Source organism: Microcaecilia unicolor, chromosome 12, assembly GCF_901765095.1.
Source record: "Microcaecilia unicolor chromosome 12, aMicUni1.1, whole genome shotgun sequence".
NCBI classification, from domain to species: domain Eukaryota; kingdom Metazoa; phylum Chordata; class Amphibia; order Gymnophiona; family Siphonopidae; genus Microcaecilia; species Microcaecilia unicolor.
The window spans coordinates 22,314,039-22,341,605 of NC_044042.1; the positions used below are offsets into that span (position 1 = coordinate 22,314,039).

General features: G+C 44.5%; 1 protein-coding gene across 1 annotated transcript; it reads left to right on the forward strand.

Moving 5' to 3' along the window:
- LOC115481826 (ETS-related transcription factor Elf-3-like) lies at positions 1-26,141 on the forward strand. The gene is made up of 9 exons (XM_030221237.1): positions 1-143; positions 6,117-6,271; positions 12,041-12,286; positions 14,097-14,210; positions 17,757-17,873; positions 18,542-18,631; positions 21,113-21,229; positions 22,605-22,800; positions 25,294-26,141. Exons 2-9 carry the CDS (start codon positions 6,121-6,123, stop codon positions 25,403-25,405), a joined length of 1,143 nt encoding a protein of 380 aa, XP_030077097.1. The 5' UTR covers positions 1-143; positions 6,117-6,120; the 3' UTR covers positions 25,406-26,141.
- Positions 26,142-27,567: the final 1,426 nt, after the last annotated feature.

Below are 27,567 nucleotides of genomic sequence, written 5' to 3' on the forward strand. Positions count from 1 at the left end.
TTCATAACCAGGTGAGCAGGAGTTGACCCAGCACCCGACTGCTCTCCATCTCTGCAAGGAGCAGGCAGAGACACACCAGACTTATTTATACCTTAACTCTGTGGATTATCTCTGGGGGATTTTGTTCTGCTGGATATCCAAAGGTACGTAAACCGTACACCTCACGGAATTGTCTTAAAGCTGGTTAGGCGCCCAAAATAGATCAGCGCGCTTTTTTTTTTTTAAACTGCCGTGTAAACCCAATTTTCACATATGGAGTTTTCTTGGTTAAAAGTGGTTGATAATGAATTGTGTTACTACCACAGCATGGCTCAGATTTGATCGCACAAAAAAGACCGGTGTGCAACGGAGTGCTTTTTCTTTGGATGAGGAATAGGGAAATCGCTCGTTGTCCATGCAGATACCTTATGGGTTTTAACGCGCTTCCCAACCAAGGCAACGTGCGATGTTCAGAAAAAGGTTGATAGCCCATGGATAAAGGCTTAGCCGTAGACAACCTGCCGGAACAGAAAGGGATGCTGTGTGTGGGACGTCGTTCATAGGTGAAATATTGATGAAAGGCAGCCTGATCGTTCCCAGGGAATCTTGTGATCAATACTTTTAACGGAGGCGATAAAGATCAACACACGTTATACCACCCAGTAAAAGTAAAGTAACACATACGTTCGTTTCGTTCCCCCCCTTCCGCCGTCTCAAAAAAACCCCAAAACAAAACCAACAACGTATTCTGGGATAAATAGTTCTTTGATGCCTTGTTGATATCTGGAAATTGTTTTACCTGTTTTATGACTACAATTTGTTTGACAATAGATGATTTGGGTATTGTTTGGTATCCTTTAAAAAACAAACACACGCGGCATATTTCCTGATTTGTTTTCCCTTGCAAACTTTTGAGAAATTTGGTTTGGGTAAAGAAGAAAGCAGATGTTCTGTGTGTTTGGTTGCCGATCGGGGTTGTTTTGCCTATAAGGCGGGGAACTTGCACGCGCACACACACGCACGCTCTTCTGGATTATTATTTAATGTGATTGCCCCCCCCCCCCACACACACACACCCACACCCACACCCACACACACACTCTCTCTCTCTCTCTCTCTCTCTCTCTCTCTCTCTCTCTCTCTCTCTCTCTCTATCTGAACAGCCTGGAGAATGCGCCAGTATAAATCTCTCTAGGCAGCGCCTAACACCAAGCGGTTCTTGAGTAACCTGGGTGTAGCAGAAGTTGGATTATTGTTTGTGGCTTGATCGAATCTTGGAGGACACCCGATGTTTCCCCATATGGCAAATCACCATGAAAACCAATTGGCCAAGAAAAGTGTGTGTTAAAATCGCAACAACTTGGGATCCTAAAAATATAACTGTCGCAACCTACAAAGGAGTCAGTTTTCTCCAGGACCATACGGAGGAAAACGGAATATGACGGTGGTGGTAGGCAAAGACAACGGGACTCATTACCTGGTACCAAGCACAGGGGTACTTTTCACATCTTTGTTTCCACGTTTTATACAGGGAGGCTGTTAGCTATCTCTTAGGTTGTATTAACTGCTTAGCACGTTGACCTTTCTACTGTTACATAGTAGCGTATAGCAAAATTCATGGACCATTACTGTACTTTTTTACTGCATCTGTTGCTTTATATTCAAGTTACTTACAAGATTGCTATTATATTGTCTATTTGCATTTTGATTTTTCGACATTGTGTAAGCCACATTGAGCCTGCAACTAAGTGGGAAAATGTGGGGTATAGATGTGTTAAATAACAAACATAGTAGATGACGGCAGAGAAAGACCTGTACGGTCCATCCAGTCTGCCCAACAAGATAAACTCATATGTGCTACTTTTATGTGTATACCTGACTTTGATTTGTATCTGTGGTATCCCCCAGGCTGTTTTGATAGTGAACGGTTTTTGTTTTGGTTTTTTTTGCTGTTGTTGCATTTATTTTTAATCACATTAAAAATAATCCAAAGGAGCCCAAGCATAATGCGCTGCGTTTCTGTGGATGCACAACAAAAAAAAAACGCTTTCATCTATGTCACTGCTCAAGATGTTCTATCTGACATTATTTTCCCTTGAAAGAAACGGCGCTTAATCTGACTTCTAGGACGTATTAACTGGTGAACGTGACCAGCGCTAAATTTCATTTCCCACGACATCCGCATATAATTATGTCAGGATCTCTGAATTTAGACACAACTGGACAGGTTTCACTTCTATGCAAAGCGCTTTGCTTTGGGGGGAAAGGCGGCTAAATGCTTCCCTTAATATTAAAAAAGTATTTGCTTGCAGCCCAGAACCTTGGAGAGCGGTCCAGCACCAGCTGTTCACTTTGAAAGGGAACGAAGCCTGTATTACATTGGGCAGGTTGCGTAAGGACCTTGCAACCAGCTGAATTTTTTTTTTTTTTTTTATTACATTTGTACCCGCACTTTCCCACTCATAGCAGGTTCAATGCGGCTTGCATATTATATACAGGTACTTATTTGTACTTGGGGCAATGGAGGGTTAAGTGACTTGCCCAGAGTCACAAGGAGCTGCCTGTGCCTGAAGTGGGAATTGAACTCAGTTCCTCAGGACCAAAGTCCACCACCCTAACCACTAGGCCACTCCTCCACTAGCAATGTTCCATGTAGAAGCCTGCCCTTGCAGATCAGCAACGCGGCCGCGCAAGCTTCTGTTTCTGTGAGTCTGACGTCCTGCACGTGCATGCAGGACGTCAGACTCACAGAAACAGAAGCCTGCGCGGCCGCATTGCTGATCTGCAAGGGCAGGCTTCTACATGGAATGATGCTAGTGGAATAGCAACATTCCATGTAGAATCTCCAATAGTAGCAACATTCCATGTAGAATGTCAAATAGTAGCAACATTCCATCTAGAATCTCCAATATTTATTTTTCTTACATTTGTGCCCCGTGCTTTCCCACTCATAGCAGGTTCAATGCGGCTTACATATTATATACAGGTACTTATTTGTACCTGGGGCAATGGAGGGTTAAGTGACTTGCCCACAGTCACAAGGAGCTGCCTGTGCTTGCAGTGGGAATTGAACCCAGTTCCCCAGGACCAAAGTCCACCACCACTAGGCCACTCCTTCTATGTACTGATAAATTTGTCATACAGAACTATGTTGTATGAGCAATTCTAATATTACTAAATTATATGCAACCTACATCCTAATTGGGGGGGGGGGGGATTATTAAGGTGCGTATTTACCCTACCTACCTTTTATTCTTGTGCATTAATTGTAACAATATGCTGAACCTCTTGCTCTGTTAATGGTGATGCTGTTGCTATATAATGTAAGCCACATTGAGCCTGCAAATAGGTGGGAAAATGTGGGATACAAATGCAGCAAATAAATAAATAAAAATTAGTGCCCAGTGTTCCCATAATAAGCCATATGGGAACAAATTATTTGTTCCCATATGGGAACATCAGGCACTAATGGATTAATTTCCTGCAGGAATTACTAACTTGTGGTATTTCACTATCACAGGTTAGGCACTCCCGTGGCACAAGAATAAGGCTGTATGGGATTAACCTCACAAGTAGCAGTTATCTTTCCATTTGGAGTGCATCAGGAAGTATTTCCTCCCCCCCCCCCCCCACCAAAGCCATCCTCCAATGGCTCTCCAAGTTTGATCCCTCTAAATACCTCTTCTCCCACCTCAGACCTGCCTTTCAAAACCTGGAGGGGGGGGAGGGGTTGTGTCAGGGTTAGGGCAGGAGCATCCCCAGTTGCTTGTGCCCTTTTTTAGTGCTGGATTCAAATAGCACCAGTAACCCCTAGTAGATGGTCTTCTGGCGTAACTGTTAGGGGGTCAAGCTGCTGTGCAAGGGTCTTTTACACTTCCAGGGGTTGCCGGAGCCATTTTGAGCTAGGCTTCCAAAGAGACAGAAATGACTTGAGATCACTCCTGCCCTGACCCTGATACACTCCTTGGGGTTTGAAAGGTAGGCTGGGGGGGGGGGCTATGAGGATGGGGTGGGGGAAGAGGTAGCATTCAAGGTGGATAAGTTGGGAGGGCCATTGCCATCTTTTTGCTGGTAGTATTTTCTAAGGAATAATATACCTTGTGATGGTCACCGCAAGCCATGTTCGATTTACATAGTAGAGGAGTGTGGTAGCCGTGTTAGTCCACTCTTAAGGTTATGAATAGAAATCAAACAAAATAAAACATGGAAAAGAAAATAAGATGATACCTTTTTTATTGATATTCTAACAGGACTTAACAAGGATCTGGGGTTCCTAGCCCATTATAAACCATAAAGCTGTATTTCTCTGTTGATCACCCTCCCCTCACCTATCCACACCCATCCTGTTAGAATATCAATGAAATGCTTTGATGTCCCCATGCAGACCCCCACCCTCCCACTCTGTCAGACTGTCAAAGTAATGCTTGGATGTTTCACTTGTATATACTATCTGCTACCACATTTGCTTATTTCCGATCTGAGGAAGAAGGGCAACCTTCGAAAGCTAATCAAGAAATGCATTAAGTTATGTCCAATAAAAAAAGGTATCAGCTTATTTTCTTTTCCATGTTTTATTTTGTTTGATTTCTATCGATTTACATAGCAATGTACTGTTTTACATGCATTCACATATTTTGTATCTTTTTCTAACTGTCCTGTGGTACTTAATATTAACATTGGTTGTTAATATAACACACACTGTTGCTCTCTTATAAGTGTGAAAGGGCCGTAATGCACTTTAATAACTATCACCCTAAATTTTACCTTTGATCCTCTTTAACGTAAGGATGAGAAAGCTGGTAACTGAGTCCTACCAGGAAAGCTATTATCCAAAAAAATGGGGTAGCTGTGTTAGTCCACTTTTAAAGGTAATCAATAGAAATAAAACATGGAAAAGAAAATAAGATTTTCTTTTCCGTGTTTTATTTTGTTTTATTGCTATAGTGGAGGAGTGGCCTAGTGGTTAGGGTGGTGGACTTTGGTCTTGAGGAACTGAGTTTGATTCCCACTTCAGGCACAGACAGCTCCTTGTGACTCTGGGCAAGTCACTTAACCCTCCATTGCCCCATGTAAGCCGCATTGAGCCTGCCATGAGTGGGAAAGCGCAGGGTACAAATGTAACAAAAATAAAATAGATACTATTGGAGATTCTACATGGAATGTTGCTATTCCACTAGCAACATTCCATGTAGAAGGGCGCAGGCTTCTGTTTCTGTGAGTCTGACGTCCTGCACGTACGTGGAATGTCAGACTCGCAGAAGCCTGCGCGGCCACATTGGTGATCTGCAAGGGCCGACTTCTACATGGAATGTTGCTAGTGGAATAGCAACATTCCATGTAGAATCTCAAATAGTAGCAACAGTGGAGGAGTGGCCTAGTGGTTAGGGTGGTGGACTTTGGTCCTGAGCAACTGAGTTCCATTCCCACTTCAGGCACAGGCAGCTCCTTGTGACTCTGGGCAAGTCACTTAACCCTCCATTGCCCCATGTAAGCCGCATTGAGCCTGCCATGAGTGGGAAAGCGCGGGGTACAAATGTAACAAAAATAAAATAGATACTATTGGAGATTCTACATGGAATGTTGCTACTATTGGAGATTCTACATGGAATGTTGCTATTCCACTAGCAACATTTCATGTAGAAGGCTGCGCAGGCTTCTGTTTCTGTGAGTCTGACGTCCTGCACGTACGCAGAAGCCTGCGCAGCCACACTGGTGATCTGCAAGGGCCGACTTCTACATGGAATGTTGCTAGTGGAATAGCAACATTCCATGTAGAATCTCAAATAGTAGCAACAGTGGAGGAGTGGCCTAGTGGTTAGGGTGGTGGACTTTGGTCCTGAGGAACTGAGTTTGATTCCTGGCCCAGGCAGCTCTTTGTGACTCTGGGCAAGTCACTTAACCCTCCATTGCCTACCATGAGTGGGAAAAAGTGTGGGGTACAAATGTAATTAAAAAAAAAATTCTAGACAATATTAAGAGGACCTGTAAAAATTATTTTCCGTAGACTTAGGCAACCACTTTTTGAATCTGGATGTCCTGAAAAGGACTGAGTTTGAACCTTGACTGGCGTGCTGGAGCTTGCTGTGATCATCTGCAGTCCAAGTGAATCATTCTGACCTGAAAAATCTTGTTCACAGCCAGATGGCAGGAGCCTGTGAGATCAGCAACATCTTCACCAACTACTGGAATGCCGTGTACCAGCCTGAACCGGCTCTGGCAGCTCTCCAGCCCCCCAGTGAGGGAGACAGCCTACTGTCCTTCCTAGCATCTGAGATGGCAGCTGAAACAGTAGGTAAGAATGAGGCAGGAGTCCACTGCCCAAGGGTAGATAGTGGGGTTGTGGATAGAAGGTGGGACTGCAAGAAAGAGTTATTGTCCTTATTTTTTGGTGTGTGTGGGAGGGAGAGGAGGGGAATTTATAGGAGGTGATGGAATTTACTTTGATTCTTCCACTACTCCTTTCATCCTTGTTTCTCAAGCCAGTCCTTCAGTACGCCTGGCCAGTCAAGTTTTCAGGATACCCACAACGAATGTACATTAGATTTGCATGCAGTAGAGGTAGGGCTATATTTAAGGCCAGTACACCCACAGGCAAAAGCCAGAATGGGGTATGTCACTCTTCCCCCTCCCAGAAATCAGAGAACAGCAGGGGATATCCCAGTTTTTAGGCACTCTAGGCATACGGCAATCTTGCCTATGCCTTCTAAATATGAACCACATTGGCGGTAGTGCATGCAAATCTATCTCATGCATATTCATTATGCATATCCTGAAAACCAAGCTTGCTAGGTGATATTCCGGGATTGGCTTGAGAAGCACTATTATGTTCCAGAGTGCCCTAATGCCTCCCCATCTCCTCTCCCCTGTTTTGTAAGTTCTCCTAAACTCAGGTACTGCAGCCACAGTTTTTGGATGGGGAGCCACAGATCAGAGCCTGGTGTACCCGCAACAGCAGGTGTTTCATTGTAGGATTCCTAGCGATGTCATTTCCTGTTGTTTTTTTGCTCTCCCTGAAACAAGGGGGAAAAAAATCAGGTTTTCTCATGTGTCTTTATTAGTGTGCTCTCTGTTGAGAGTGTTTGCTTTTTCGTAAGTATATGCGCTCTTAACAACTCTGCCCTTGTAATGAAAACTTTTTTTAAAAGCCCTCAAACAAAATGAAAATTCCCATAAACGATACAGGAAATGATAATGAAATGAAAATGTTTTGGGCTGCACACACACACCTCTAAAGGATTCACCCTCTAAGAGGAAAATAGTGGTGGGGAAGGAGGAGGGGGGCAGCTGTGATCCCTGCCCTTGCAGTGCTTCCTACTCCACCAGTAGGACTGGATCTGGGATTTGAGCTTGAGCCTCTGGGATGCTTTGCAAAAAGCTGCCACCATGTGCCATCTCCTTTCCCGTGTGCACAGCCCTGCATTCCTGAGATGGCTATATATAAGACATGTTGAGACATGTTTAAGCAAATTGTATTGCATGTTGTGAAAAGCTGAAAGAGAAATAAACTATATAATCTATACCATAATGGATATTTTGCATTACTTTAAAATAACATTGACCTTGCTGCTTATCATTTGACATTGCACTTTTAGCTGTCAACATAATTACTTCTAAGGCTTATTGCAAGAATGACATCTGTAAAACAATTAACTCCCACATGCCCCCAAAGAGCTTCCCTTTATCTTTGCTTGTATGAAACTTGGACAACTTTCCAGTTGACTGGGTCACTGTATTTCCAATGCTGTAGTATTTATATTAGTCACTAATGGAGAGCTTCAGTTTTGCAGTGTCTAGAATTACTGCTGGTAAACTGTAGTAAGTGAAATTAGAAAAAATATGGAAATCAGGGAGATGAGCATCTTAAGGATGTGTGTTCTTCAGCATGCCTTAAAAATATAGTGCATGTAATATTGATTTAACTTGTATTAACCCATGAATTAATACATGTTAAATTGATGTGCGTTTGTTATTAAAATGGCACAAATTAAAAGTCTAGAAGTCAAGGAAAAAACCCAAATAAACTAAAAATGAAAACTACAATGTTTGCCCTGTGCACATTCCTAGTGGAGAATAATATTAAGAAGCGTTTGAAAGGTCTTCAATTAGCTCAATATAATATTTGGGAGACCAACGGTTTAGGATTAAGAGAGGTTTAGGAAACTTACTGGTGTCTACAAAGTAACTTGAGTACTGCATTCAATTCTGTAGTGGCGTTCCTAGGGCGGCTGACACCCAGGGCGGATCGCTGATGCGCCCCCCCCCCCCGGTGAAACAACATCTTCTCCCCCCAGCTAAATGACACCGCCCCCCCCCCCGGCGAAGTGACACCCCCCCCAGGTGCATTTTTACCTGCTGGGGGAGGGGGGGTGCTGCGCGCCTGTCAGCGTCGCTCGTTCCATGCTCCCTCTACCCCGGAACAGGAAGTAACCTCTTCTTTGAACCTTTTGTAATTACGCTGTATCTTTTTTGAGACACGGTGACAGAATTGCAGTGGCGTTCCTAGGGGGGGGCGGTGGGTGTGGTCTGCCCTGGGTGTACTACGCTGGGGGGGGTGCCACGTACTTGTCGGCACCGCTCGTTCCGTGCTCCCTCTGCCCTGGGGCGGTGTCATTTCGCTGGGGGGAGGGAGAAGGTGTTGTTTCGCCGGGGGGGGGGGGGGGGGGGGGCGCATCAGCGATCCGCCCCGGGTGTCAGCTGCCCTAGGAACGCCACTAAAGAATTGAATGCAGTACTCGTTACTTTGTAGACACCAGTAAGTTTCCTAAACCTCTCTTAATCCTAAACCATTGGTTCAAAGAAGAGTGACCAAAAGGATAAAGGGGATGGAACTCTTCTCATATAAGGACAGGCTAAAGAGTTTATGGCTCTTCAGTTTGGACAACAGACGGGCGAGGGGAGATATGATTGAGGTCTACAAAATCCAGAGTGGTTTAGAACGGGTAGAAATGAATTGATTTTTCACTCTTTCAAAAAGTACAAAGACCAGAGGACACTCAATGAAGTTACATGGAAATACTTTTACAACAAATAGGAGGAAACATTTTTCACTCAATGAACAGTTAAGCTCTGGAACTCGTTGCAGGAGGACGTAACAATGCTTAGTGTACTGGGTTTAAAAAGGTTTGCACAAGCTCCTGGAGGAAAAGTCCATAGTCTGCTATGGAGCCAGACACGGGGAAGCCACTGCTTGCCCTGGGATTGGTAGCATGGAATGTTGCTACTAATTGGGTTTCTGCCAGGTATTTGTGACATGGATTGGCCACAGTTGGAAATAGGATGCTGGGCTAGATGGACCATTGGTCTGACCCAGTATGACTATTCTTATGTTCTTATGTATGTGTACATGTAGCAGTGAGATCACTGAATTAGAGCTGTGTCTTGGTGTGTTGGGAGGGGCATCTAGCAGTTTGCCTCATCTCTATATTTTTATATTTCAAAAAGAAATATAAACTGAGAAAGGTGAAGTGAAGGCCAGAGAATGTAGTTCCCCTTAACAACTCCAAACTTACGTTGCTCTTTAGAGGCATCTTAATGTGTTTAAAAGGCTGTTTGGAAGATATTACTTTGGCCGTGACCAGCAGTGCTTCCCAAGGAAGTGTCTGTCTGAGGAGTAAGGTTATGCCCTGCTGCTGTGTCATGTGGATGGGTTAAGCCATAGCTTTGCTCAGTGTGTGGAACTGAAGGTAGAATTTTGCCACAAAAAGCAGGGAGCAACAAGCTCTTATATACACTGACTGTCTGCCCACATGGAATCATTTGATAATTTTGTCCTTCAGTGCTCTGGTAAAGCATTTTCTCTTTCCCAGTTATGGCAGATCAGCTTAGGTGATTAAGATACTGAATACCTATGCAAGCTAAACTTATAAAAAAAAACTTTAGAGACACAGGTGTCTGTAAGAAGTGTATCACAATCTCTAGTCTTATCGCATGAAAATCAAGAATCACATTGCTTAGATTAGAACTAGCTTTTTGTAGCTAGAATGCAGAGTTGAGTTTTTTTTTCCAAACATCCCCTACAGCCCAATGCCTGGCTCGAGAACAGTAACAGGGTTGTATATTTTTGTGACTTAATATGAAGCACGCCAGAAATAAGGAAGCAACAGCACTTACAAAATTATTATCAGAGACTATATCTTCTATTGTTAGAAGAGTAAATATAGCAAATATAAGCTGCTTATATAATTGCTGAATAACGCGTCGCTGGAGTATTGAAAATGTGCAGTCATGTTCTTATTCATATAGATGGCTTCCACTGTGCTTTGCATAACAGATGACATCACAATAGTAACCCTCTGCTGACCCGCCTACTGTCTGCTTCTGACCCGCCTCCTGTCTGTCAGAAGTAGAAGGTCTCCAGAAAGCAGAGCAGAACTTAGGAACGTAGGAGATGAGAATAGATAAGGAGCAATTGGTTGAAGGGCTGCCGAGAGACATGACCATGACTGGGCCTGGGGCAGAACCGGAACGCCACAAGACACCCCCCCCCACATGCGCCGCCCCCCCCCCCCCCCCCCACTTGCACTGCTGCTCCCTCACCTTTTTGTCTTTGCCTTCAAGGGGGGCCCTGCACTGCCAAGCCACTCACACTGCCCCTCCCCCCTTGCACCTCTGCTCCCGCACCTTTTTGTTTTTGCCTCCAAGGGGGAGGAGCCCAGGCCCGGTGCTGGCAAACTGCTTCATGCGTGCCTGTTCCCACAGTCTGTCCTCTCCTGCTCCTGTCTGTGCTGGAAGTCAGGACCCAGATGATTCCATTAATGCGATATCGAGCTAATGCAATCATCCGGGTCCTGGGCGGCAAGCAGGAGCAGGGGAGGACGGACCTGGAAGCAGGGAACAAGAAGAAGCTTGCCAGCACTAGCCCCCTCGCCCCCTTGGAGTCTGGACCAGGGGAATTTTGCCTCCCCTGCCCCCCCCCCCCTCTTGGCGGCTCTGATTGGTTCACCCAGTCTGCCCAGTTATCTTCCTCTTTGGTTCTCTGCCATTTTGGGTAGATGAGCTTATAGATTTCCTATACTTAAATCACCACCAGCTCCCCTCATATTTTTTACTCAGCCTTTCAGCCTTGTTCCTCCCACTGTTCCAAGCATGTATAATGTAGGATATAGTGCTGGCCATTCCAGCAGGGCTGGGTTTCCCATTAGCCAGAGTAGGTAGTTGTCTAAAAGTACCCTATATCTGGAGGTTGCTGTGCACCAGTGGCGTACCAAGGGGGTGGGGGCGGTCCGCCCCGGGTGCACGCCGCTGGGGGGGTGCTGCTTGCCGGTCAGCGTCGTTGGTTTCCATGCTCCCTCTGCCCCGGAACAGGAAGTAACCTGTTCCGGGGCAGAGGGAGCATGGAAACCAACGACACTGACCAGCGCGTGGCACCCCCCCAGCGGCGTGCACCCGGGGGGGGTTCTTTCACTGGGGTGGGGGGTGTCCCTTCGCCGGGGGGTGCGCTGCACCCGGGGGGTGGGGCGCATCGGCAATCAGCCCCTGGTGTCAGCGCCCCTCGGAACGCCACTGCTGTGCACCTTTAAGGGGAAAGAGTTAAGGTGAAAGAGGGCCATCCAGAGGAAGGAGGAGGTTGTGCCTATTGATCATTAATTGCAATGCATCTTTGGAAGGGATCTACCCTTTTTCCAATGGCACAGCTTTATAGGCGACCCCCTCGCTCTTGCATCTGTGCCTAGAAGCTTGCCAGAGATAAATCCAGTCCTAATTCCAGGTGTTATCCTCCTCTCTGGCACTTACAAATTCCATATGTAACCCAATACTAAGCTCTCTGGCATATCCCTTGACCAAGTGAGTGCTCATTAATCCCCTAATACACTAATATGAAATGCCTAGCTCTGGAGGCCACTAGAGATTCTATGCTAAAATAAAGATATACAAAATATTATTCTAGGTTTTAGACTGTTTCAACCCTCATACTGACTGTTGTGTTCCTGGATCTTTCACCAGTGAGACTAGGATCCTCTTTAGGACACTCCCGCGTGATTTATACATTTGTGTCACATGGCAATAACTTTTGTAGCATACACAAACATTGATACTAAACATGTACCTATTCTTTCATCAGACAAGGCCCACTGGTCCCGTGAATTGCCTAACTTATGGTCCAAACAGCAGGTTCTGGAATGGATCAGCTATTATGTGGAGAAGAATAAATATGATGCCAACAATATCGACTTCTCCTGCTGTAACATGGACGGGAATATGTTGTGTCGTTGCAGCCGTGAGGATCTGGTAGCCATGTTTGGACCCCTTGGTGAAAAAATGTTTGGTCAGCTCCATGAACTTAGCGGCTACAGCGAGCTTAGTGCCTGTAAGTACTTCACTGGTGGCAGGGGTGGAAGTCATTTTAAATTAACACTAACCTTTGTAGGCATGAAGCACAAGTAATTGACCCAAAAACATGGAGATACATTTAAAAGATGCTCACTAAAAATGTTCAGGACTGTGCTAGCTCAGAGTGACCACCTGCCTCCATCTATTGAATAACTTGGTAGTCCTGGTGTCCATTGTTCACAAAGTCGTACAACAGACGGAAGCAGAGAATGGGCATGGGAAATCAAAATTGGCCACTTTAAGGAGCCAATTTTATAAGTGGGCACCTCCTTTTAGCCAACCAAATGCAGGGCCACTGAGAGACACAGCTGGCCTGCTGCTGCACTGTGCTCCCCCCCCCCCCAACACACTCGGGCCGCCCTCCACACTCGGGTCCCTGCCTCCACCCCGCCCCTTACCTTCCTGTGTCTGCTCCTCCCTCGGTCTGTTGTCTCCTGCTCCTTTGTGCTGGGACCCGGGTTATCGTGTTAACCTAATCATCCGGGTCCAGGCACACAGGAGCAGGAGAGTGACAAACCCAGAAGCAGGCAGGAAGAAGCTTCTGCTCCCTCAAAACCTTACTGGCACTGGGCCCCACCTGGGAGGGTGGGCCCAGGGAATCTTGCCCCCTCTGTCCCCTCCTCTCAGCAGCCCTACCCCAATGCCACATGATGACATCCTATTGAATAATGACATCTTTACTACCACTTATGTATGTAAATATACACTTAGTTGTAAAAGGGCTGGTGTTCTCGTACAATCAAGTGTGTAAGAGGGGTGTGAATGGAGGGTGTCCAGTTGTAGAACTGCACTTTACATGTGCACTCATGCAGGTGCTATAGATTCAGTTGTGTCCACACCGAATCAAACAGTAGAAATTCACATAGCACGACAACTGCACTGTCTATGCATTCATGTCAGGACTTTCGATGGCCATCTGAACTGTAAGGCTATTGGAATGGAGCAGAGTGATGAGATTACTGTAGCTGGTTGTGTTATACTGTTCACTGCTAAGACCTCTTCTCAGTGGCGTAGCAAGGGCGGGGCGGTGGGGGCGGTCCGCCCCGGGTGTCAACGGGTGGGGGGTGCATCCGTCCACCCCCCCCGGCGCAGCGCCTCCCCCCTGACACATTCCCCACCTGCCTACGAGCTCCATCCATCTGCAGCGCTGCTGTAAAGAAGAAATCGCTTCGTCGGCCCTTCCCTCACTCACTGTGTCCCGCCCTCTGATGTAACTTCCTATTTCCTCAAAGGCGGGACACAGTGAGCGAGGGAAGGGCCGACGAAGCGATTTCTTCTTTACAGCAGCGCTGTAGATGGATGGAGCTCGTCAGCAGGTGGGGACCGTGTCGGGGTTGGCGCTATGCTGGTGGGGGGGTCCACGCCGGTGGGGGGGGGGGGTGTCGTGTTGGTCTGCACCCGGGGGGGGGGTGCAGCGGCGATCCGCCCCGGGTGGCAGCCGCCCCCGCTACGCCACTGCCTCTTCTGTTGAAAGCCGACATCAGGATAGAGCAAACCTGGTCCTGTTCGAAAGGGAAAATCATTTTCCACACTTTGCCTTATCCAGAATAGGTAGCTGCTCGAAAGCATCTTATAACTACATAATAATAACATAATGGAATAAAAAGACTCATCCAGCCAATATAAAGTTGTAGCTATTTCCTGCTTATATTCATTTGCAGAATCAATATGGAAGCATACACACCTCTTTTATTCATCAATACATTCTATATAGCTTATTTTTCATTGATATATTTTTATTGTATCGGCTGCTAAATAATCCAACACCATCTCTTGCTCTGTACCAGTCTCCATCCCAGACGAATTGTCCTGGATCTATGAGTATGACATAATTCCTACAGAGGATCCCTCTCATCAGCAACAGAATAATCTGGCTTATGATGCCTATGGCAGCAATTCAGGTAAATTAAGCTATGCAAACCTTCATTGCTCTTTATGTTACTGCAAGGAAATGGAAAGTCACTGTGATCCTGTACTCTGATTGGTCAATTCTGTTCCATTTCGGCAGCTCTCTCATCCAAACTGCACAGAATGTGCCCTTTAGACCACAATAGACTCAATCTTGAGGGGAAAAAAAGTATTTAATTCCAACAAAGTACTATCCACCACTGTTAGATTTGTTGGATTTTAGAAAAGAAACAGAACCACTTTATAGGTTTAAGAAGACCTCAGTCGTGCAACTCGATGAATCAGATTCATACCATCAAGAATTAAGCACTAACATTGTCATTGGTCTTTTTTTATATTGATTTTATGTTAGTTGCTACTTGTAATTCCCCCCCCCCCCCACACCAAATCTTTAATTATTTATAAAGCACTTATCTTTGTAGGCTCAGGGGTACATAGTCCGACATGACTCTGGGTGGAGTAATACATGTCGGCAAGATGTGTCTGGCTAAATGGGAGAGGGTTTGTCCTTGATAAAGCAGTTTGCGAAGCATGAGTCACATCGGACTATATACCCCTGAGCCAACAAAGATAAGTGCTTTACTCTTTATAAATAATTAAAGATTTATTTTGGGATTACAAGTAGCAACTAACATAGAATCATCAGTACATAAGTATTTCCATACTGGGACAGACTGAAGGTCCATCAAGCCCAGCATCCTTTTTCCAACAATGGTCAATCCAGGTCACAAGTACCTGGCAAGATCCCAAAACAGTACAATACATTTTATGTTGCTTATCCTAAAAATAAGCAGTGGATTTTCCCAAGTCCATTTTAATAATGGCTTATGGACTTTTCTTTTAGGAAGTTATCCAAACCTGTTTTTAAACCCCACTAAGCTAACTACATCCTCTGGCAACGAATGCCAGAGTTTAATTACATATTGAGTGAAGAAATATTTTCTCCGATTCGTTTTAAATTTACTACTTTGCGTGCCCCCTAGTCCTGGTATTTTTGGAAAGAGTAAACAAGTGATTCACATCTACCCATTCCACTCCACTCATTATTGTATAGACCTCTATCATATCTCCCCTCAGCTGTATTTTTTCCTAGCTGAAGAGCCCAAGCCGTTTTAGCCTTTCCTCATAGGGAAGTCATCCCATTCTCTTTATCGTTTTCATTGCCCTTCTCTGTACCTTTTCTAATTCCACTATATCTTTTCTGAGATGCGGTGACCAGAATTGCACACAGTATTCAAGGTGTGGTTGAACCATGGAGCGATACAAAAGCATTATAACCCACTCGTTTTTCCATTCCTTTCCTAATAATACCTAACATTTCTAGTCGCTTTCTTTGTCGCCACATCACACTAAGCACAGGGTTTCAAAGTATCATCAACAATGACTCCTAGATCCTTTTCCTGGTTGGTGACTCCTAACGCGGAACCTTCCATCACGTAGCCATAGTTTGGGTTCCTCTTTTCCACATGCATCACTTTGCACTTGCTCACATTAAATGTTGCCATTTGGATGCCCAGTCTCTCAGTCTCATAAGGTCATCTTGCAATTTTTCACAATCCTTTTGCGATTTAACAACTGTGAATAACTTTGTGTCGTCGGCAAATTGAATTACCTCACTAGTTATTCCCATATCTAGATCATTTATAAATATGTTAAAAAGCAGCGGTCCCAACACAGACCCCTGCGGAACCCCACTATCTACCCTTCTTCATTGAGAATACTGACCATTTAACCCTACTCTCTGTTTTCTATCCTTTAACCAGTTTTTAATCCATAATAGAACACTACCTCCTATCCCATATCCCTATCAATACAGAAAAAGATCAATGACAATGTTAGTGCTTAATTCTTGATGGCATGAATCTGATCGATCGAGTTGCACGACTGAGATCTTGTTAGATCTATAGAGTGGTTATGTTACTTTTCTAAAATCCAAGAAATCTAACATTGATACTTTATACTATAATAGACATCCTTCACCAGGGTATACTATCTTGGTGTCTGAGATTGACATAGCAATATGAGAACACTAGTAAAAAAGGCCCGTTTCTGGAACGAATGAAACGGGCGCTAGCAAGGTTTTCCTGGGAGTGTGTATGTTTGAGAGAGAGAGCCAGAGTGAATGTGCGGGTGTGTGACAGAGTGAGACTGTCTGTGTGACAGTGTGTGTGTGAGAATGAGAGTGTGTGACAGGGCCCCCTCCCCTGTTCCTAATGCCCCTCACCCCATTCCCTCCCCTCCTTTTCCTCCTCCTTCCCACACTTTGGGTTCCTTAAGGCTTTCAAAAGTCTATGTACCCCCGTGGCCCTAACGCCCAGTATCCGGATACCCCACCGCTTTCCTCCTCACCCCTCCCCCAAGATGTAATACTTTCATGTCCTTCATTTTTTTAAAAAAGTGTCCTATCTACCATTCACTCAGAACTCCCCCCCCCCCCCCCCCCCCCGAACACTTTTGGTTCCTTCAGTCTTTTAAAACTCTCCTATGTACCCTGTGTGCTAATGGCCAGCACTGAGATTGTTTTTCTGTCCCAAATTTGCATGTCTTTCAGTCATTCACAACTCCCTCCCCCCCCCCCCTTCTCCAGTTTAACACTTTCGTTTCCTTCAGTCTTTTAAAACTCTCCTATCTACCCTGTGTCCTAATGGCCAGCATTCAGATTGTTTTCCTTTCCCAATGTTCATGTCTTTCAGTCGTTCAGAACTCCCCCCCTCCCCCCATTTAACACTTTCGGTTCCTTCAGTCTTTTAAAACTCTCCTATCAACCCTGTGTCCTAATGGCCAGCACTCAGATTGTTTTGCTTTGCCAAATTGTCTGTCACTGATGTCACTGAGGTCAGTGCGTGCCTGCCTAGCAGACCACTTCCAGCAGGCACGGTCCCAAGCACATCCTGTTGGAGGTGAGAATTATTATATAGGATATAGCTGTGACTGCTTAAGAAAGAGGGCATACAGGTTAGGATCAGGAAACGATGTGGAATAAGAAAGACAACGAACATGAAAAAAATAGTACTGAAAGATGGCCTCCTCCAGAGCCGTAGCGGGGGGAGCTGACACCCGGGGCGGGTCGCCGCTGCGCACCCCCCCCCCCGGAGCGCATACCTCCCCCCCAGAGCGCATACCTGCGGCGAGGGACGGGCGGGAGGGCCGATCCGCCCCGACTGCACATTGCTGGGGTGTGTCAGCTCCGCGCTGGTGCACTGCTCTCTCTGTCCCGGAACAGGAAGTAACCTGTTCCGGGGCAGAGAGGGCAGTGCACCAGCGCAGAGCCGACACCCCCCAGCGGCGTGCACCCGGGGCGGACCGCCCCCCCTTCCTACGCCACTGGCCTCCTCCCATCTTCCAGCAGTAGCTCCACTACAAGTATGAAGAACACGGGGATGCTTTTGTCTGACTAGCCTGGCATCAGCATTAAACAAAATTAAACTGGGTTAGTTCAGAGAGATCCAAGTTTCTAATTGCACGGATGCCAATGAGCATAACCACTAATCAGACAGAAGAGGAAATTGAACATTCCATTCTTTTTATTTCATCTGTAGATCTGAACACAAACGGGGAAAATTCCACTGAGGATCCAGCGTTCTCCTTGTCTCCATACCTGTCAGATGGATATGATTCTACCATGTCTCCAGCCAGCTCCGAAGTCTCCAGTTTAAGTAAATATCACTATTTTTCTTGCTGCCCCTTGTGTAGTCTGAGAACGGGTCTGGGAAAAGAGTTCAAGACGGTCCTCCACTATGGATACTCTGAAATCACTTTACCTCCCTGGGCCTCTGTGACTTAGCCGAAAACAACTTTCCTGGCTATATTCTATTATTTTCATTCCTGGGGTACAGATCAAACATGACATGTTGTAAAGCTTTCTAAAACTTGTAATGTAATGTGTTGTGGGGTTTGTGTTTAGGAAAAGATGACGGTTGACTTCAGGATGATTTGCAAAGCGAACTAATGAAAACCAGGCATGGGCTTTAGATTGACAGTGGTTCACAAAACAGACCATTATACTAATGCTTCCATGAAATACTACCCTTCAAAAACATACCTGGGCAGCTGAAGTAATGGCTGAAGCAGTGTGACTAGGGGCAATTAGTTCCCTTCTTTGGGAAGTAAAGAGTCGAGTCCTAGTCAGGTGTCATTAGTGGCAGATGTGGTGAACTTGAATTTAAGATTCTATCAAATGCTTTAAGGATGCAGGTCAGCAATAACTCAGATCTATGATATATCTTCAGTTCACCAAGCGTAACTATTGCTGTTGGTTTTTTTTTTAATTTTCCTAATTTAAAATGCAGAAAACTAATAACAAATTTGTATGCCTGCTTTACAGGGATGAAAGCCCATAGCCCCAATTCTCTGTTGTCTAGTGGGAGTGATGGGGAACTAGATTCTGCGGACACCAAGTTTACCCTTCCCAATGGTGAGTAATGGAAGTCATTCAAGAAACGTCAGAGAGAAGATCTAGACGTACCCAAGAGCCATGTTGTATAACACCAAAATGACAATTTGACCGTCTAAATATAAACAGGGAATGGAGGCCATTTTACTAAAGGCCATTTTACTCCTAACCATGACTCTCTTACTCAACACCCTCACTTATCACCACTACCACTGCAATTTCCACACCCCTAACTATCTGTTCGTCTGTCCAATTTAGATTGTAAGCTCTGTTGAGCAGGGACTGTCTTTTCATGTTAATTTGTACAGCGCTGCGTAAGTCTAGTAGCGCTATAGAAATGTTTAATAGTAGTAGTAGTAGTAAAGGCATGTGAGCACAACTGTAATGATTTGTTCATATTGTCAAACTATCCCTTAGGAAAAGAGTTTTCAAACGTTAGTACAGTTCAGATGAAGATTCACGTTTTGGCCCTCCATGTGGTGACTTTGTAAGACATACTCTGATTTGATGTATTCAGGGGACTTATCCAAAAAGGGCAGAAAAAAAACCAGCTTTACTTGACTTTGCTTTGATTTTGGCTTTAGAGTCACTATGCCTCAGGTACAAACTTAGACTGTGAGCCCTCCTGGGACAGAGAAATATCCAGAGTACCTGAATGTAACTCACCTTGAGCTACTACTGAAAAAGGTGTGAGCAAAATCTAAATACATAAATATATGGAATGTTGCCACTTTTTGAGATTCTGGAATGTTGCTACTATTTGAGATTCTACATGGAATGTTGCTGAGTGGAGGAGTGGCCTAGTGGTTAGAGCACTGGTCTTGCAATCCAGAGGTTTCTGGTTCAAATCCCACAGCTGCATCTTGTGATCTTGGGCAAGTCACTTAACCCTCCATTGCTTCAGGTACAACATTAGATTGTGAGCCCTCCTGGGACAGAGAAATATCCAGAGTACCTGAATGGAACTCACCTTGAGCTACTACTGAAAAAGATGTGAGCAAAATCTAAATAAATGTTGTGATAGCTCTTATTGAACCAACATGAGTAAGATGTTACAATGAATCAATAAGTGTACAAGCTCCTTCCTGGTCTCTTAAGAACAGATCTATTTGACCTGTACAGCTCATGCCCTAAAATATCTTTTTATATTGGTCTGTAAGAACTGTCACAGCCTACAAGGATTCCAATTTTCTCCAGGACCAATCTGGCTGCTGGTGTAGCACCTCAGATGCTAATTCACAAATGCTAAGGTGCCAAATTAGCCTGTTCCAGGAGAAAGATTGTAGACTAGTCATAAGACATAAGACATAAGCATCGCCACACTGGGTCAGACCAAAGGTCCATCTAGACCAGCTCCCTGTCTCCGACAGTGGCCAATCCAGGTCACAATCACCCGACAAGATCCACGGAGCAAAGCATTTTGGACTGCTTGTCCCAGGAATAGTGGATTTTTCCCTACGTCCATTTAATAACATTCTATGGCCTTTTCCTTCAGGAAGCCGTCTAAACCTTTCTTAAACTCTGCTAAGCTAACCGCCTTAACCACATTCTCCGGCGTCGAATTACGCGCTGAGTAAAAAAATTTTTTTCTCTTATTTGTTTTAAACTTACTGCACTCCAGCTTCATCGCATGCCCCCTTGTCCTAGTATTTTTGGAAAGCATAAACAGACACTCCATATCTATCTTTTCCACTCCACTCATTATTTTATATCTCTATCATATCACACCTCAGCCGCCTTTTCTCCAAGCTGAAGAGCCCCAGCCGCTTTAGCCTTTCCTCATAGGAAAGTCATCCCATCTCCTTAAGTCCTGCACTTCTGACCCCCCCATCCTGATATGTTATAACACATGCAGCACTAATTTCAGTGGATAGAACTAAGAACTACAAATACCCAATGGTGTACCTACCTTAGTTGCCACTTTGGGGCGGAGCACCTATTTCCTCTGAGCAAAGGGGTGTGCCAAGCAAGCATGCAGCTGTAGTCTGTGTTGGTCCCCTGCCCCAGAACAGAAAGTTGATGTCAGAGGGGGCAGGAGACTGGCAGAGCCAAGAGCCGCACCCTGCTTGGTACCTGGGGTAGGCCGCCCCCACCGCCCCACCCTTGGTATGCTAGAGCAAATACCACACTGCTTGGTGAATGTAAGCTGAAAATCAGGACTAGCCTAAAAGTCTCCCTCCTGGAAGTGGGTAAATTGGTAATTCTATCCTTTACGTTCCCTATGGGGTGTTGACACTTTAGTCTCAATATTCTTGGCCTCTGCACAGTTCTTCAATACAACAGTTTTATGACAATCCTCTACTCCCATCCCTCTACCACCAGATCATGCTTGGATGGTGGTAGCCTTGATATCTGCATGCTGTCCAGAAATAATGTATCTTATAAACATACTTGAAAATGTCCAAATAAAGAAAAGGAGTATGCTACAATCAGGAAAACCATATGTGAGTCAATACAGGTGGAAGAAGAGTGGAAGTAATTGGTCTTTTCTGTTTCTCTCAGCAAACAGATTGATAAATGAAACAAGTGACTTGAAGCATGGGAAACGGCGAAGGGGAAGACCCAGGAAGTTCAACAAGGACACCAGAGAGTGCCAGGAGACCAAGAAAAGCAAGCACTGTAAGTCCATCATTGGGACCAAGTTATTTTCTACAGCTCAGACATGCAGAACTTTGCAGGGGCACATGGCAATGCTGAAAACACAACACGGCATCAGCAATTACAGAGGTTTGGGCATGGCCAAAGGTTGGTTTGTTTGGCTTCCCCTACCAACAAGGTGCTGTATTATATGCTGTTCCTGGCTCTCTCTCTTTATATATATGGTTGACTTGGCAGATTCAGACTTGAGAGAGACAATGTTGTTGCCAGGGCTCCCATTCTTGTTTACAGTTCCATTTACAAGCCTCTCGGTAAGCTTCATGTGCAGACATGAGAATAGGGGCAGTAGAGAAAATAAAGGAAGCATTATAAAGCCATTTCTTTGAATGCTGGCCCATATCCGAGAACTGGCACTGAATATTCAGCTACTCTGTGTTCTGTCGGAAGTTACCCTGGTATCACCGATGTTCAGCGATGGTACCCTGATAGCTGCCCGATTGACTAAGGACTGCCTAAAGTTAGCTGAATAGATATCCAGATACTACCATTGGATATCGGTGGTGCCTAGGTAATTCCCAGCTCTGCCCCGACTCTGCCTCTAGACAACCTCAACACTATCTGGATAGTGTCGCAGCAGACAGATAGGATATTCAGTGGCACTATCCGGCCACGTGCCACTGAGTATCCTGTGGGGACATAGCCGGCTCTAGTTAACTGGGTAGGAGCATAGACTGTTACCCAATTAACTAGCACTGAATATCGACCCCAAAGCCTTTACAATGACATTGCTGCACATGGGTTTCAGGTTTGCTCCAATTCAACCATCTCTCTCTGTACCAGGTGATGTTAGCAGACAAGAGGAGACCAACAACAATTGGAAATTCTACTAATGGTGCCTGTTTGCTAGGATCATCTATGTGGACAGAGCTAGAGTTAGATGCAGAGGTGCTCATGGTAGAAACTGAAGAATAGGTCCAGCCAGTGCCAGACACCCTGAAGCTCTGTCTTCACTTGATGCTGAGACTTTGGGCAATTGCTCTGCTTACCTCTTTCTCCCCCCAAACCAGTCTGGCATGCACATGAATGAATCCAAATAGAAATACCCCTATCAGGATTCTCCCATACCCCCAGACCTGGACAGATGTTTTGTCCCTCATGACCTCACAGGCAGTGAAAATGTTTTGAAAGAAATAATGAGCTTCCCCATTTTGCTTTTTAATAGAATCCTCAGAAACAGACAATGATGTCACAGTCAGGCATATCATACTTAACTATGACATCACTTTTGCTTTTCAAGATTCCATAAAGTTATTTACTCTTGTACGTCAGTCTACAGCAGACTTTTTGTGGAAATCTTCAGACAGTTTCTGAAAACCTTGGCTCTTTTTGGTTTCAGCTGCAAGAGGCACCCACCTATGGGAGTTCATCCGGGACATTCTCATACATCCAGAGCTGAATGAGGGGCTCATGAAGTGGGAAGACCGGAGTGAGGGTGTCTTTAGGTTCCTCAAGTCTGAGGCCGTGGCTCAGCTGTGGGGACAGAGGAAAAAGAACAGCAGCATGACCTATGAGAAGCTCAGCCGAGCAATGAGGTGAGTGAGCTAAAGACTGAGGGACCAGCATTCAAATGCAAATAACCAGATATCTTCAGGAATTATACATACATTTGTGCTGTCTGAGACTGTCTTTGGATAGTCAGCATATTGCTGCTAAGTATTTTCACAGACATCCTCAGCACTATCCAGATGGAGCTGAGGTGGTGTAAGAGTGGGGCTTGGACAGGAGTCCGCTAACCAGATAACTATCCGGATAAAGAAAGGACAGCAAAAGTGCCAGAAACTATCCAGAGACTGGTGCTGAATATCTGGATTTATTTCAGCCATGGTAGCTGGTGTTTAAAAAAATTTCAACCACCGAGGCTGAATATCAGCCAATCTGTTTCTTTATGTCAACATATAACAGCTCACTTACTACATACAGTTTTGTGATAGATGTACTGCAGGAAGACTCAATGTTTTATATACAGTTTTTTATATACTCAGTGTTTTATATACAGTTCCTGCTGCTTCAAGGCAGATAACAATAACTATATTGTTATTGCTCCTCTGGATATTCACAGCTCTAGACAATTGCGTTAAGTATTCAAATTCCAAAAGTGCTTACAACTTAAGTACGTGAAGTAATGGGGCATAATGGGGGAAATTCAATAAATGGTACCCAAAGATAGGCAGCAGGATGACCCACACTAAGTATTCTATAAAGGGCACTCGGCACAGAACGACCTTTATAGAATACTAGTTTATCATTCATTTCATACCTAACTTTAGGTGCATGCATTTAAGCCTGACAAAAGCTGGTGTAAAAGCTTGCACACCACTGATGGTAGTTAAGGTGCACAAATGTAGATATTTTATAGAATAGTGCTTAGTGGCAGGATCCATGGCTAAGTTTTAGGTGTAGGGGTTTACATCAACTGAAACCTGGTGTAAATCCTTGTGCCTAAATTAGGCGCGAATCAGTCATATTCTGTAAATATGCAAATCAGTGCCTGCAAATCATTGGAACACCCACGACTCATGCCCCTCCCATGGTCACGCCCCCCTTCACGTGCACATCTTTATAGAATATGCCTAACAAGATGCACACAGAAATTGTGATTTATTGCCAATTAGTGCCAATAATTGTTAGCGCCCAATTTTTGGCACTAATTGGTTGATTATTAAATTAAAGTGTGTGCTCACATTTGTACACACATTTCTGTGCACCATATATAGAATCCAGGGGATTGGTTTAATAAAAGGGTCTCTATCCAGCTTATAATTGAAGGACAAAAATGCCTATATTGCGACCTAAATCGGTAGATAGGCGTTTATCTCCCAAAAACGAATAAATCGGTATAATGGAAAGCCGATTTTGGACGTTTCCAACTTCACTCCATCGCAGAAGCGTACAAAGTTGACGGGGGCGTGTCGGAGGTGTGACGAAGGTGGAACTGGGGCGTGGTTATCGGATGAGGAGAGATGGGTGCCTTTCGCCGATAATGGAAAAAAAGTATGCGTTTGTAGCTAGAATTTAGGGCACTTTTCCTGGACCCTGTTTTTTCATGAATAAGGCCCCAAAAAGTGCCCTAAATGACCAGATTACCACCAGAGGGAATCAGGGATGACCTCCCCTGACTCCCCCAGTGGTCACTAACCCCCTCCCACCACAAAAAATGATGTTTCACAACTTTTTATTTTCACCCTCAAATGTCATACCCACCTCCCTGGCAGCAGTATGCAGGTCCCTGGAGCAGTTGTTAGGGGGTGCAGTGGACTTCAGGCAGGTGGACCCAGGCCCATCCCCCCCTACCTGTTCCAATTGTGCTGCTTAATGCTTAGTCGTCCAACCCCTCCAAACCCACTGTACCCACATGTAGGTGCCCCCCTTCACCCCTTAGGGCTATAGTAATGGTGTAGACTTGTGGGCAGTGGGTTTTGAGGGGGATTTGGGGGGGCTCAACACACAAGGGAAGGGTGCTATGCACCTGGGAGCTCTTTTACCTTTTTTTTTGTTTTTGTAAAAGTGCCCCCTAGGGTGCCCGGTTGGTGTCCTGGCATGTGAGGGGGACCAGTGCACTACGACTCCTGGCCCCTCCCACGAACAAATGCCTTGCATTTATTCATTTTTGAGCTGGGCGCTTTCATTTTCCATTATCGCTGAAAAACAAAAACGCCCAGCTCACAAATTGTTGAATAAAACATGGACGTCTATTTTTTTCGAAAATATGGTTCGGTCCGCCCCTTCACGGACTCGTTCTCGGAGATAAACGCCTATGGAGATAGACGTTTTCGTTCAATTATGCCCCTCTATGTCTCTTAAGCATCTTAGGCTATTTGTAGTCTGCAGGAAATGAACGTTTTCTGACTTTTCCTTGGATTTGACTGCTAGTCGTCCCTCCCTTGCCCCTTAAGGGGAATTGGCCTTGGGGAAAACCACCAAGAATGCTTGAAAAGAACTGTCTCTGATGGAAGTCACTTTGATTGGGTGTCAGATGGCCAATCACCTTAATGTTGACGTTTTTTGTTTTTTTTTTAAACATACAGGTATTACTACAAGCGGGAAATTCTGGAAAGGGTTGACGGGAGAAGGCTGGTATACAAGTTTGGGAAGAACTCCAGTGGATGGCGGGAGGAGCAAACTTTGAACAGAAGCTAAGAGGGAAACAGCCTGTAAAGGTTAAAAGACTGCACTGGTGACATCCAGATTACTCAGGAAGAAAGCCCAAGGCATGACTTACTGAAGCCGACTTCTCGGAAAAAGTCATTTTGAAAGAAAAATGTTGAATAGGAGAGGCTCAGCCTAACTCCTATGCAAAGTTTGTCAGACTCTGGCCTTTTCATAAGGGCAACACTATGTGTGCGCCATTTCTTGAGGCGTAGATACTTTCAGCTGATATTTTGGCTCAAGTAGGTTCTTGTAAACCACTATTATAATTATTATAATTATTATTTTTATTGTTTTTTTTTTTTTTTAAATATGTGAATGTTTGATTGTGTTTTATGTGACTCAGCATGGGATCCAGTGCTTTGCCTGTACAGGGAACTTTGAAAAGCAACAACAATTTTCAGACTTCTCTTTGGTTCACCAAAATTACCTTAATTCCTACTATCTGAGGCTTGAGGAGAAGGACAATAAGAGAATATGGGAGGTCTATGTAAGATCAATGAAGATAGATACCAGGTGTATTCTATGGTCTCTTCCTCATCATTTCCAGGATAATTCACATGGTAACTGATGTCAGTGGCTTCAGCAGAGCAATACTTACACCATCAGAGAGCGTGCAGTGACATCGTAAATAGTAGTGTATCCCCAGATATCTGAGCGAGCACTTCCGGGTTCCTCCGAGTAAGCAAACCTTCAGGCACAGATTGAACTGATACCACCCCCACCCCAACAGCTATGACAAACTATTTGGTAGGGATGAGCAATACCATACACTTTTTGTTATGCTTTCTGATTTTTCTGAAAATGTTCTTGATTTTTGGGTGTCTTTTTTTTTGGTTTGTTTCACACATTCATTTTAATAACTTTTTTTTTTTTTTTAATGTGCGTTAAACTTTTTTTATGGGCCCAAACTGATTATACACACATTAATTCACAATGTATGCACACACGATCACGTTTCATACATAAAACGTTTAAGGTATCCACACAAACTGAATGAATGATAGTGAACGCACATCCCTTCTATTTGGGAGATTTTTGGATTGCTTTCTTAGCTAGCCAGAAAGTACACTTTTTAAAGTGACTCCAAGGCCATTCCTGGAGAAAGTATGCTCAAGACCACTCCAGAAGAGGAAATCAGTGTATCTGAGGTTTCTGTCTCTCCAATGATATTTCTAAAGCCTTGTTAGGTTTTAAAGACCAAGCCCACAGTCTAGTACAAAAATAGCAGATTTTATGTGTAGATATATTTATTTTTGTTATAAAGATTTAGAGGGTAAGTTATCAATAAGGGCTGCTGTTAAGATGTGCTATTGCACTGTAAAATAACACAAGTTAGTGGTAAAATAACACATCTTAATGGTAGCCCATGTTGATAACTATGCCCCAAATACAGTTTGTTTATATATAGAAAGCTCTCTTTAAACTTTGCCAATGAAAGAGAGAGAGACAGACAGACAGACAAGCAGGCACATCAAAACACATAGGGGGCTTTTACAAAGCCGCGCTACTGATTCTTGGAACGGCAAATGAGAGGAAGCCCATTCAATTCCTATGGGCTTTCTCTCATTTGTCGCACAGGAATCACTGGCGCACCTTTGTAAAAGAAGCCCATGGCCTTTTAAAAAGTAAAATCTGTGCTGGCTAGTAAAATGAAACATAAACTAAACGAATCAATATTGTAGTCCCCAGTTAATCTCTAGCTTTACCAACAAAATAAAAATAATAGAGGAGACTGACAGAGTGACAACTATAGAATCTTGTTGTACTAAGGTGGGAACGTGTACAAAAGGATGTAATTTAATTGCACTGGACAACTGGGGTACTTCAAGCAGTGGAGGTTTTCAAACAGTGGCACAACCATAACTTGGTGCTGGGTTTTTTCAACCCTGTTGCATTCAGGTCGGTATAACCTTTCTTTTCCCACCGACAGGTGCAATACCAGCATGTAGTGGGGGTGCATAAGTAAAGAAAACCCAAGGATGTGCTGTTTTGTCATTTAGGGGAGAAGTTATCAGCATTAATAACCCATTAAGATGGGTTATTTTACCATTAATGTGCAATTTTAGCACAGGTCCCATTTTATGTAATGAAATTTTGTTGCTAACACATCTTAATGGGGAGCCCACGTTGATAACTCTCCCCTTAAAGAA

What these genes read in the sequence shown, in the direction of transcription:
- LOC115481826 (XM_030221237.1), top strand. Translation starts at nt 6,121, where the DNA reads ATGGCAGGAGCCTGTGAGATCAGCAACATCTTCACCAACTACTGGAAT. An exon ending in TGCCTATGGCAGCAATTCAG is followed by an intron (nt 14,211 to 17,756) that starts GTAAATTAAGCT and finishes TTTCATCTGTAG; the next exon opens with ATCTGAACACAAACGGGGAA. An exon ending in AAGCTCAGCCGAGCAATGAG is followed by an intron (nt 22,801 to 25,293) that starts GTGAGTGAGCTA and finishes TTAAACATACAG; the next exon opens with GTATTACTACAAGCGGGAAA.